Raw genomic sequence first — 13,089 nt, forward strand, 5'->3', positions numbered from 1 at the left:
GAAGGCTGGATTTGTTTTGATTTTCTGGACTGAAATAAACGCAGGTCACGCCTGTACTTGGACTTTACATACGTGTCTCCATCTCTGACTGCCGCAAACCACGCTCTACCGAGCTGTCTTCCCACAATATACATCACTGGTGAGAGATCACTATAGTGATCAGTACTACACACCGGATCACCAGGACATAGAGCAGTAATATCACTATATATACATCACTGGTGAGGGATGACTATAGTGATCAGTACTACACACCGGATCACCAGGACATAGAGCAGTGATATCACTGTATATACATCACTGGTGAGAGGTCACTATAGTGATCAGTACTACACACCGGATCACCAGGACATAGAGCAGTGATATCACTGTATATACATCACTGGTGAGAGGTCACTATAGTGATCAGTACTACACACCGGATCAGCAGGTCATAGAGCAGTAATATCACTGTATATACATCACTGGTGAGAGGTCACTATAGTGATCAGTACTACACACCGGATCACCAGGACATAGAGCAGTAATATCACTATATATACATCACTGGTGAGGGATGACTATAGTGATCAGTACTACACACCGGATCACCAGGACATAGAGCAGTGATATCACTGTATATACATCACTGGTGAGAGGTCACTATAGTGATCAGTACTACACACCGGATCAGCAGGTCATAGAGCAGTAATATCACTGTATATACATCACTGGTGAGAGGTCACTATAGTGATCAGTACTACACACCGTATCACCAGGACATAGAGCAGTAATATCACTGTATATACATCACTGGTGAGAGGTCACTATAGTGATCAGTACTACACACCGGATCACCAGGACATAGAGCAGTGATATCACTGTATATATTCATCACTGGTGAGAGGTCACTATAGTGATCAGTACTGTACACCGGATCACCAGGACATAGAGCTGTGATATCACTGTATAGACATCACTGGTGAGAGGTCACTATAGTGATCAGTACTACACACCGGATCACCAGGACATAGAGCAGTGATATCACTGTATATATACATCACTGGTGAGAGGTCACTATAGTGATCAGTACTACACACCGGATCACCAGGACATAGAGCAGTGATATCACTGTATATACATCACTGGTGAGAGGTCACTATAGTGATCAGTACTACACACCGGACCACCAGGACATAGAGCAGTGATATCATTGTATATACATCACTGGTGAGAGGTCACTATAGTGATCAGTACTACACACCGGACCACCAGGACATAGAGCAGTGATATCACTGTATATACATCACTGGTGAGAGGTCACTATAGTGATCAGTACTACACACCAGATCACCAGGACATAGAGCAGTGATATCACTGTATATACATCACTGGTGAGAGATCACTATAGTGATCAGTACTACACACTGGATCACCAGGACATAGAGCAGTGATATCACTGTATGTACATCACTGGTGAGAGGTCACTATAGTGATCAGTACTACACACCGTATCACCAGGACATAGAGCAGTAATATCACTGTATATACATCACTGGTGAGGGGTCACTATAGTGATCAGTACTACACACCGGATCACCAGGACATAGAGCAGTGATATCACTGTATATACATCACTAGTGACGGGTCACTATAGTGGTCAGTACTACACACCGGATCACCAGGATATAGAGCAGTGATATCATTGTATATACATCACTGGTGAGAGGTCACTATAGGGATCAGTACTACACACCGGATCACCAGGACATAGAGCAGTGATATCACTGTATATACATCACTGGTGAGAGGTCACTATAGTGATCAGTACTACACACCGGATCACCAGGACATAGAGCAGTGATATCACTGTATATATATCACTGGTGAGAGGTCACTATAGTGTTCAGTACTACACACCAGGTCACCAGGACATAGAGCAGTGATATCACTGTATATATATCACTGGTGAGAGGTCACTATAATGATCAGTACTGCACACCGGATCACCAGGATATAGAGCAGTGATATCACTGTATATATATCACTGGTGAGAGGTCACTATAATGATCAGTACTACACACCGGATCACCAGGACATAGAGCAGTGATATCACTGTATATACATCACTGGTGAGAGGTCACTATAGTGATCAGTACTACACACCGGATCACCAGGACATAGAGCAGTGATATCACTGTATATATATCACTGGTGAGAGGTCACTATAGTGTTCAGTACTACACACCAGGTCACCAGGACATAGAGCAGTGATATCACTGTATATATATCACTGGTGAGAGGTCACTATAATGATCAGTACTGCACACCGGATCACCAGGATATAGAGCAGTGATATCACTGTATATATATCACTGGTGAGAGGTCACTATAATGATCAGTACTACACACCGGACCACCAGGACATAGAGCAGTGATATTGCTGTAGTTTCAGGTCACTACGTATAGTTATCATTTTGCTACCCAGATTTTCAGGCTAAGTTGATGGAGTTGTGATGTGGTGTTGGCTTGTGATCCACCCGTCTTCTGCTGGTGTCTCAGGTATTTGCTCCTCGCTGTTTGCTTTGCCCCCTGTTCAGAGATTAGTGGACACCATGTAGTTAGGTGTGGACTGAACAAATATTGACTCACCGCTGCTCACTAGTCTTGAACTTCTCTGTTGCAGGTGTATAAGACAGCGCTGTGCCGCCCGAGACGTGCGCCCCACCAGGGGAGAAGACAAGGACTTCCTTCTAAGACTGTGGACCTTCGTCTCCTGTGGACATTACTTGATGACTGGAGCTGACGCCCTAGGGTGACTCCTCGGGGACTGAGTGCCAGTTTGCGGTCCCTCTTTGTGCTGGGCAGTGTTCAGGCACGCTGGAGGTCACTGCATTGGGTTTCCTGATGCTGCATGAAGGGACACCTGAATTTCCTGTGGCCGTCTGCCTATGTGTGGCTGGCAAGTGTGTGCTATGCATTGGGCTTCCTGGATATTCTGCCTCAGCCTGTCATTCTCCTGTGGTGAAGGTAAGTGCGCCCGACTACATCACACCCACCCAGAGCTGCCCTCCTGTAGCCGGACAGCGGCCATGTGTGGTCATCATGGAGCTGTCATAGAGTCACTGGGTCACCCGAGGCCAGAGGCATGTACAGTGCCCGCTCACCCCGGCGGCATCTCTGTGACCCCACCTGTTACATAGTCATGTGTGCTGCAGATTATTACACCACTGACCTCTCTTGGGATCTGCAGAACATCACTCTGTCCCCTCTACCTCCTCATAGTGATATATCCTGCAGGTTATTACACCACTGACCTCTCTAGAGATCTGCAGAGCATCACTCTGTCCTCTCTACCTGCTGATACACAGTGATATATCCTGCAGATTATTACACCACTGACCTCTATAGAGATCTGCAGAACATCACTCTGTCCTCTCTACCTCCTGATACACAGTGATATATCCTGCAGGTTATTACACCAGTGACCTCTCTAGAGATCTGCAGAACATCACTCTGTCCCCTCTACCTCCTGATACATAGTGATATATCCTGCAGGTTATTACACCAGTGACCTCTCTAGAGATCTGCAGAACATCACTCTGTCCCCTCTACCTCCTCATAGTGATATATCCTGCAGGTTATTACACCAGTGACTGCTATAGAGATCTGCAGAACATCACTCTGTCCCCTCTACCTCCTGATACACAGTCATATATCCTGCAGATTATTACACCAGTGACCTCTATAGAGATCTGCAGAACATCGCTCTGTCCCCTCTACCTCCTCATAGTGATATATCCTGCAGGTTATTACACCACTGACCTCTCTAGAGATCTGCAGAACATCACTCTGTCCCCTCTACCTTCTGATACATAGTGATATATCCTGCAGGTTATTACACCAGTGACATCTCTAGAGATCTGCAGAACATCACTCTGTCCCCTCTACCCCCTGATACATAGTGATATATCCTGCAGGTTATTACACCACTGGCCTCTCTAGAGATCTGCAGAACATCACTCTGTCCCCTCTACCTCCTCATAGTGATATATCCTGCAGGTTATTACACCGCTGACCTCTCTAGAGATCTGCAGAACATCACTCTGTCCTCTCTACCTCCTGATACATATTTATATATCCTGCAGGTTATTACACCACTGGCCTCTCTAGAGATCTGCAGAACATCGCTCTGTCCTCTCTACCTCCTCATAGTGATATATCCTGCAGGTTATTACACCACTGGCCTCTCTAGAGATCTGCAGAACATCGCTCTGTCCTCTCTACCACCTGATACATAGTGATATATCCTGCAGGTTATTACACCAGTGACCTCTCTAGAGATCTGCAGAACATTACTCTGTCCCCTCTACCTCCTGATACATAGTGATATATCCTGTAGAATATTACACCACTGGCCTCTCTAGAGATCTGCAGAACATCACTGTTCTCTCTACCTGCTGATACACAGTGATATATCCTGCGGATTATTACACCACTGACCTTTCTAGAGATCTGCAGAACATCACTCTGTCCTCTCTACCACCTGATACATAGTGATATATCCTGCAGGTTATTACACCACTGACCTCTATAGAGATCTGCAGAACATCACTCTGTCCCCTCTACCTCCTGATACATAGTGATATATCCTGCAGGTTATTACACCACTGGCCTCTCTAGAGATCTGCAGAACATCACTGTTCTCTCTACCTCCTGATACACAGTGATATATCCTGCAGATTATTACACCAGTGACCTCTATAGAGATCTGCAGAACATCACTCTGTCCCCTCTACCTCCTGGTACACAGTGATATATCCTGCAGGTTATTACACCAGTGACCTCTCTAGAGATCTGCAGAACATCACTCTGTCCCCTCTACCTCCTCATAGTGATATATCCTGCAGATTATTACACCAGTGACCTCTATAGAGATCTGCAGAACATCACTCTGTCCCCTCTACCTCCTCATAGTGATATATCCTGCAGGTTATTATACCAGTGACCTCTCTAGAGATCTGCAGAACATCACTCTGTCCCCTCTACCTCCTCATAGTGATATATCCTGCAGATTATTACACCACTAACCTCTCTAGAGATCTGCAGAACATCACTCTGTCCTCTCTACCTCCTGATACACAGTTATATATCCTGCAGGTTATTACACCAGTGACCTCTCTAGAGATCTGCAGAATATCACTGTTCTCTCTACCTCCTCATAGTGATATATCCTGCAGATTATTACACCGCTGACCTCTCTAGAGATCTGCAGACCATCACTCTGTCCCCTCTACCTCCTGATACATAGTGATATATCCTGCAGATTATTACACCAGTGACCTCTCTAGAGATCTGCAGAACATCACTGTTCCCTCTACCTCCTGATACATAGTGATATATCCTGCAGGTTATTACACCAGTGACCTCTCTAGAGATCTGCAGAACATCACTCTGTCCCCTCTACCTCCTGATGCATAGTGATATATCCTGCAGATTATTACACCACTGACCTCTCTAGAGATCTGCAGAACATCACTCTGTCCCCTCTACCTCCTGATACATAGTGATATATCCTGCAGATTATTACACCAGTGACCTCTCTAGAGATCTGCAGAACATCACTCTGTCCCCTCTACCTCCTGATGCATAGTGATATATCCTGCAGATTATTACACCACTGACCTCTCTAGAGATCTGCAGAACATTGCTCTGTCCCCTCTACCTCCTGATACATAGTGATATATCCTGCAGATTATTACACCAGTGACCTCTCTAGCGATCTGCAGAACATCACTCTGTCCCCTCTACCTCCTGATACACAGTGATATATCCTGCAGGTTATTACACCAGTGACCTCTCTAGCGATCTGCAGAACATCACTCTGTCCCCTCTACCTCCTGATACATAGTAATATATCCTGCAGGTTATTACACCAGTGACCTCTCTAGAGATCTGCAGAACATCACTCTGTCCCCTCTACCTCCTGATACATAGTAATATATCCTGCAGGTTATTACACCAGTGACCTCTCTAGAGATCTGCAGAACATCACTCTGTCCCCTCTACCTCCTGATACATAGTAATATATCCTGCAGGTTATTACACCAGTGACCTCTCTAGAGATCTGCAGAACATCACTCTATCCCCTCTACCGTCTGATACACAGTTTTGTATGTGGGTATCGCCTTCCTTCTATTACGCTGGTTCCGTCTTCCCTCAGGTTCCATCCGATCGGACGCTCAGGCTGTGGTTGGTCGTGTAGGAGAGAGTGCGGTGCTGCCGTGCACCCTAGTCCAGGACGTGGGCCGCCCTCCCCTCTATGTCATCGAGTGGGTGCGCTTTGGCTTCATCCTCCCCATATTTATTAAATTTGGCCTTTTCTCCCCCCGTGTGGACCCTCAGTATCTTGGTAAGTGTCCGAGGTCTAAAGAGCCACATACATAACTGTTCTCTGTCACTGATGTCAGTTCTGTTGTGTATAGAACTTGTGATGATGTCATCAGTTATATCTAGTGAGTGCTGATGTCATGTATGTTTAATGAGTCTGTACGGAATTCTTACTATTCTATCTATCCTTTTCTAGAAAAAGTATGTGAACCCTTTGGTATTCCCTCGATTTCTGCACTGATTACTAATAAAATCAGGTCTGATTCTTAACTAAAGTACAATTATAAACCAACACAATGTAACTATTAACACATAGACAGATGTACCACTCATCATCCACAGTATATGGAGAAAAAGTAAATGAACCTTTGATTCATAACCTGTAGATCCCCCATTAGCAGCAATCATCTCCACCAAACATTTCCTGTATGCTGCAAGCAAGATGTGTACAACACCGAGGATGAGATTTGGACCTTTCCTACATGCAAATGTGTTTCAGGTCATCATTATTTCTGGGATGCTTTGTGTGCATAGCTCTCTTTAGGTCATCTACAGCATCTCCATACAGTTACGGTCAGGCTATTTGAAATCACAAATTTTCCCCTTTTTTCAACCATCCTTTAGTTGATTTTGGGCCATTGAGTTGTTGCATCCTAGATGTCCTGTTCGACCTACTTTAGGCCTTATGTCCACGGGGAAATTTGGGCCCGCATGGATTCCCTGTGCAGAATCCCGCAGCGGTTCCCTCCTGGCCCGCAGACATGAGGCCAAGAAATAGATTTTACTCACCTGTCCGGACGCTGCGGGTCTCCCCTATATCGCGGCCGTATCTTTTTTTTTCTGACCGGCGGATATGCTCGGCACACTTTTTTTTTATTTCTGAACTCCTGCTTACCCCCAGTCCCACGGACGCAGCAACAGCCACGTCTGTGCCGCGGGATCGGACGGCTTCCATAGGTTTCAATGGAAGCCGCGGGAGCCGTCCCTGCAGGAAAACCACACAAAATGGAGCATGCTGCGGGTATTTTCCTGCCCATACGATCCACCCGCCTGCCAGGTAAAAATGATATCCACAGGTATTTAATCACCTGCGGGTGTCTAATGATTCCCTATGGGTGCGGATCACGCGTGCGGGAGACCCACACGGTTTTACTAATTCTATTTTGCCTGTGGTCATTGGGTCTTAGAATTAATCGTTCCCTCACTGAAAGCATGGCATCCAGGCCCTGAGGATTACAGAGCCCCAAACCGTGATGGTTTCTCCAGGATAGCCACAAATCATGATCCCCCTCCACCATAGCCCCAAACCGTGATGCCTCATTCACCATAGCCTCAAACCATGATATCCCCTCTACCATGGCTTCAAACCATATTGTCTCCTCCACCATTGCCCAAAACCATGATGCTCCCTCCATCATAGCCCCAAACTATGATGCTCCCTCCATCATAGCCCCAAACCATGATGTCCCTTCCATCATAGCCCCAAACCATGTTGTCCCCTCCACCACAATCATCTATCGGTAGAACATTTCCTAGAAGCATTATAGAGCATCTAGGTGGTCTCAGTAGACTTGAGACAGGCCACAATGTTATTTGTTGGCCAGCAGCGACTTCCTTTGCGGTGTCCTTTCATGATCACGATTCTTGGTCACTGCGTCTTTAATAGTGGACACATGAGCAGAGGTCTCTGCAGTCTATAGACTCTTCTGTACATCCTCTGCTGTTTCTCTTGGGTTCTTTCTCACCTCTTTCTGGATTTCCTGTTCTGCTCTTGAAGTTATAGAACAGGACGCTCCTGAGGAGAGTAGAACAGTCCTGAATGTTCCCTATATGTAGATAACAACCGTGGATTTATGTGCACACAGGTCTTTCATAATTTTGTAGCCTTCAACATGTCTTCTGAGGTCTTCTGAAAGTTGCTTACATTGAGGCATGGGCACACTTACGAAGAACAAATCTATCAGTAACCAGGTTTATGTGCCTTTATTTAATGGGAAAGGCACCTGTAACTCCTGCCCTTCCAATAGCACCTCTTTAAAACACCTTTTGCCGATTAGCTCTTGGAGAAGTCATTAACACAGAGGTTCGCTTTTTAGCAGTAATCAATGCAGAAATCCCAAGAATTCCTGGGATATTACTTACTTTTTCTTGCAACTCTATTATAAAATTAAAGGAGCTGCTTGCTTCTAAAACAGTGCTACACCTGTGTACAGGTTGAGTCTGGTATTGCAGTTCAGCCCCATTTACTTACGCCACCCACGTACGGCGCTGTATCTTACGAAGCAGCCGTGTTTTTTGTATCCGATGCAACACGAAGGCCCCAACAATCTGGGATTTTCATGCATTGCATTCCACATGGCAGCCTCTGATAAGCAGGTGGCGGTCCTCTGGGTGTAACCTGTGGATAAAGCGTATCACGGTCCTGGTTCGGGGGCCTCCGGCGCTGTGGCAGGGTGCATGCACGCCAGGCATAGTAACAGTTGTGTGGATGCCAGTGACCGATAGCAGTCCCTGAGATCATTATCTGTCACCAGAGCCGAGGGATAGGGTTACACGGCCAAACACAGGCCTCCTGTTCCTCGCCCGCTGTGATATCGACATGTCATTCCGCCGCCGGCGGCGTAGGTGGAGCGCACTTCTGACGGGAATGAGGAAGTCAACGCATGAGTGACTATATAAAGAAGGGAGCAGGCAGGTGTGTGGCGGGTCACTGGTGCCCGATGACAGACTGGCATGTATTACTAGTTACAGTCTACCTGATGCAGGTAGACTTCCCTCTGATAACAAGTCCGCCGTCGCAGTGGTCAGCTCTTGGGTCTAGACACAACTGTTTTTTTTTACCTATTGCTCTGATTGCTGAAAATGAAAAAGAGGGGGATTAAGAAAATTTCCTAGGTTCTTGGGAGATGAGGGGTTAATCTGCCTTGGGGAACCTAAGATGCCTTGCTGTTTTGCCTTAAGTGTCAGACCGGATTAATCACGCTTTATTGCAAATGGATGGGGAAGAGGGGGCTTAAACTTTGAGGGTTGGAGTGGGGGACATGAGGTGAATTAATACTTTCGTGTCGAAGGCGAGACTGCAGGCGGTAATCCCAGACGCATGCAGGTCATGTGATCGTAATCAACACCCATGCAATGGGGAGGGTCACACGACTTCTATGGAAAAATTTAAAAATTGCATGTTCCAATGCGACTTTTATCTCGTCAATGGAAAATAATGGGTAAGCTTTCAATTTAAAGGGGTTGTCCAGTTGTAAACTGTTGATGGCCCATCCACAGAATAGGACTTCAATAGTTAATTGCCGGAAATCTGCCACCAGGATCTCAAGCCAGACCAGTGTGCTCATGGATTGAGCTAATATGTGCAGGAATCCAGCAGCTCTGTTCCCATTGTAGCGGCCAGGCTTGGAATTGCACCCAAAGTTCTCTTCTACTTCAATGGGAACCTTACCCGTAGTACCAAGCCTGGCCACTGCAGGGAGAACGGAGCTGTCTGCTTCCTGCACAAATGAGCTCAGTGCATGAGCACACCAACTCAGCAAACAGTTGATCGGTGGAGATCCCGGGCGGCGGACTCTTGCCAATATACTACTGATTGCCTATCCTAAAGGTCTCTGTGCATGGGACAACTGCTGCCCGACTAATGCGCTTATGCTTATACGGGAGTGATAGTCATTCAAGTGAATGGAGGCGGAGTGCGCCTGCCTCTATTCACAGTAAACAGGAGCCACTCAAACATTGAACGGCCCCTGTTTATACGGCTTGATATTCACTTAGTTTTTAGTTCTGCTACAAAGCGAGCGACTCCGACAAGTGAGCAGTTTCTCCCTCTGTGCCCTGTTGGCGGCCGCGAGTACTCAGGATGATTATCGCCTAATTGGTTGCTTCAAGCAAGAATTCGGACAGTATTCATCCCGAGTAAAGTACACTTAAGGCTGGACCATGAATGGTTTACAACTGGACAACCCCTTTAAGAGGTCAAAGGAGCATCTGGCACTCTTTGGAGACAATAGTTGATGGATCTCACCAAAATTGGCAAGATCGCCCAAGTCCTACGTCTTGCTTTCTGCTCGTACGCCGTTAGGAGTTGAGGCCTCATTTTCTGGTCCGCGTTGTTTTTATTTGATAATGAATCCATTGTGGGTAGTTCAAAAAGTGAGGGGCGGGCTTAATAGACATTAACGAGCATCGTTATCAGCCATGGGAAAACTGACGCCAAACCGTGAACCTGCATCTGTAGACACAAGATGATCCGGAGTCGCGTCACCAAAGACAAGTGAAGCTCCTATTCTCTCGGGACGACAAGCATTGTCTCCGCCTGGAACAAAAGCTTCTTTCTCTTCCCTGCAGAGGAGGGGCCCCAACGGTCACCAACCCGCTAGTAGCCTTGGGCACTGGGGTGTGGAGCGAGCGGACGGGACGTTCACTGGGATGTTCCTACTTGGAATGTTTCAGTGTGATTGGGATTAATTTGAATGAGGAAAGTGTATCGGAGAATAGCATGGGGGGGGGGGGGCGTATTTACAACCATAGCGCTATAGGACGGTGTGTGAATGTGAACTCCTGGCAGCTCACACAACTTCATAGTTACAGAAGCAAAATCAGGGGAGGAGAAAAAAGTAATAGAAAATAAAACAAAGTGCAATAAAAAAAAAAATTTATAAATGTTTGCCTAATTTTTCCTGGTCCCAGACAATGCCCCAACCATGAGGTCATGTGACAAACAAAAATTTCAAAATCGTCCTTCACCATCGCTGCTGTATGGGATTGTTCTCAGTAAGAGAAACCAAGTAATCTCTCATATATGAGGACCTTTAATGGCTCACAAAAATACACGATGTTATAGCAGCTTTCTAACCTACTCAGGGTTCTTCCTCAGGCTTAAAGGGGTTGTCCCGCGGCGAAATGCAATTTTTTTTTTCAACCTACCCCCGCATTCTGCCCCGTTAAAATCAATACCGTTTGTAATTTAAAAAAAAACAAAAACGCTTACCTCCTTCCCAGTTCGCGCAGCATCTTCTTTTCTTCTTTTAAAGATGGCCGCCTGTCCTTTCCCAATGATGCACCGCGGGTCTTCTCCCATGGTGCACCATGGGCTCTGTGCGGTCCATTGCCGATTCCAGCCTCCTGATTGGCTGGAATCGGCACACGTGACGGGTCGGAGCTACGCGATGATGCGTAGAAAGGGGCGGAGCCAGAATGCCGCTCGTGCCCGGACCGACCAGAAGGGAGAAGACGCAGGTAAGTGAATAACTTCTGTATGGCTCATATTTAATGCACGATGTATATTACAAAGTGCATGTATATGGCCATACAGAAGTGTATAACCCCACTTGCTTTCGCGGGACAACCCCTTTAATGGAATATATCTGAAGAAGTATGTGTGTGTGTGTGTATATATATATATATATATATATATATATATATATGTATGACAAGGCACAGACATGATGTGATTAATTTGCCCTTAGATCAATATCAGAACAGAATGAGCAGAGGAGTAAATACTTAATTATTCCACTGATAAGGATGTGAAAAGTTTATGGTCTCTAAATTAGTGTTAGGGGTCACCAGGCCAGCGCGTTAAGGCCCATTTAGATGCATCGATTATCGCTCAAAGCCATCTTTTGAGCGATAATCGTTGTGTGTAATTGCACTGACATCATGCAGTTTTCGTTAAACCATCGCTCATCATTGTCTTTCAGCGTACTGAAAGACAACGATGAGTCTTAGCAGGGATTCACAGCAGGATACAGCTGATACTATTGTGTCAGCTGTATCCCGCTCTCTGGTGACAGGCAGGCTATGGAGAGCGCAGCTGGACAGCCGGGCGCTCCGTGCAGAAAACAGCTGGATTCAGAAGACAAGCAGGGCCACCCCGCTTGTCTTCTGCATGCTCCGCTCAGAGCGCTCAGCTGTATAACAGCCGGGCGCTCGGAGTGGGGAACAGCTGGAGCTCTGTTCCTCTGCTAGGAGCGCTCGGTTCTCTGCATCCTCGGAGTGCAAGGTGATCGCTTAATGTTTGAGTGATCATCTTGCGATGTAAATGACACAACGATTATCGCTCAAGACATCATGTATGAAGCCACTTGAGCTGTCTATTCCTGTCTTGAAAGTGTCAAAGATGGTTATAAACCTATACTCCCGAATTCTTCTGTGACCCTGAGACTTGAAGTCGCCTCTTAATATAATAACTTTCATATGTTGTATGTTGTTTCCGTGGCTAGAACAATCCTCGGTTGTGGTTGTGAGATCTCATCCTCACTTTCAGTTTTTGTCCTGTTTCCCTGATATAAAGCCCTCCAACAGGACATTTACTGCACCAGATCAGGTACACATCAGACGTAGAACATGTGAATGTCCTGCTGTGTGTTGGGGATTTGTATCCGGTCCTTGGTCAGTACATGTCAGCAGGTCTTACAGCTCCCTACCTTACATGGATAAGTTCCTTTTTGTGTGTTGGAGGACAATACACTCCTGATTATAAAGTTCCTCAGACTTGTAGGTTGCCCGTAACACAGAAGGTGAGGATCTGGGAATATGATGTCAGACGGTCATACTTGTGGAGGGTATGATGGAGTTTCTTTGTGGTTTCCCTTAGTACCTCTAGCTGCAGATTGTAGGTCACTACTAGTGGTACACGACTGTTTCCTTCCTTCTCTGTGTATTGGAGTAGTTGATTCCTGGGTCTCCTGGTGGCTCTGGTGATTTGGTCATCCA

At 46.2% G+C, this 13,089-nt stretch overlaps 1 protein-coding gene across 4 annotated transcripts in view; it reads left to right on the forward strand.

The window, feature by feature from the left end:
- The window catches only part of IGSF9 (immunoglobulin superfamily member 9), a 114,504-nt gene that overhangs the window by 14,333 nt on the left and 87,082 nt on the right, over window positions 1-13,089 (forward strand). For all 4 annotated transcript variants that reach the window (XM_066609073.1, XM_066609075.1, XM_066609074.1 and 1 more), the window contains exons 2-3: window positions 2,666-3,009; window positions 6,203-6,391. In XM_066609073.1, the coding sequence (XP_066465170.1) occupies window positions 2,931-3,009; window positions 6,203-6,391 (268 nt within the window). In that variant the 5' untranslated portion in view covers window positions 2,666-2,930. The remainder of the gene's footprint in view (window positions 1-2,665; window positions 3,010-6,202; window positions 6,392-13,089) is intronic.

The sequence above is a fragment of the Eleutherodactylus coqui genome, chromosome 6 (assembly GCF_035609145.1).
Source record: "Eleutherodactylus coqui strain aEleCoq1 chromosome 6, aEleCoq1.hap1, whole genome shotgun sequence".
Lineage (NCBI taxonomy): Eukaryota > Metazoa > Chordata > Amphibia > Anura > Eleutherodactylidae > Eleutherodactylus > Eleutherodactylus coqui.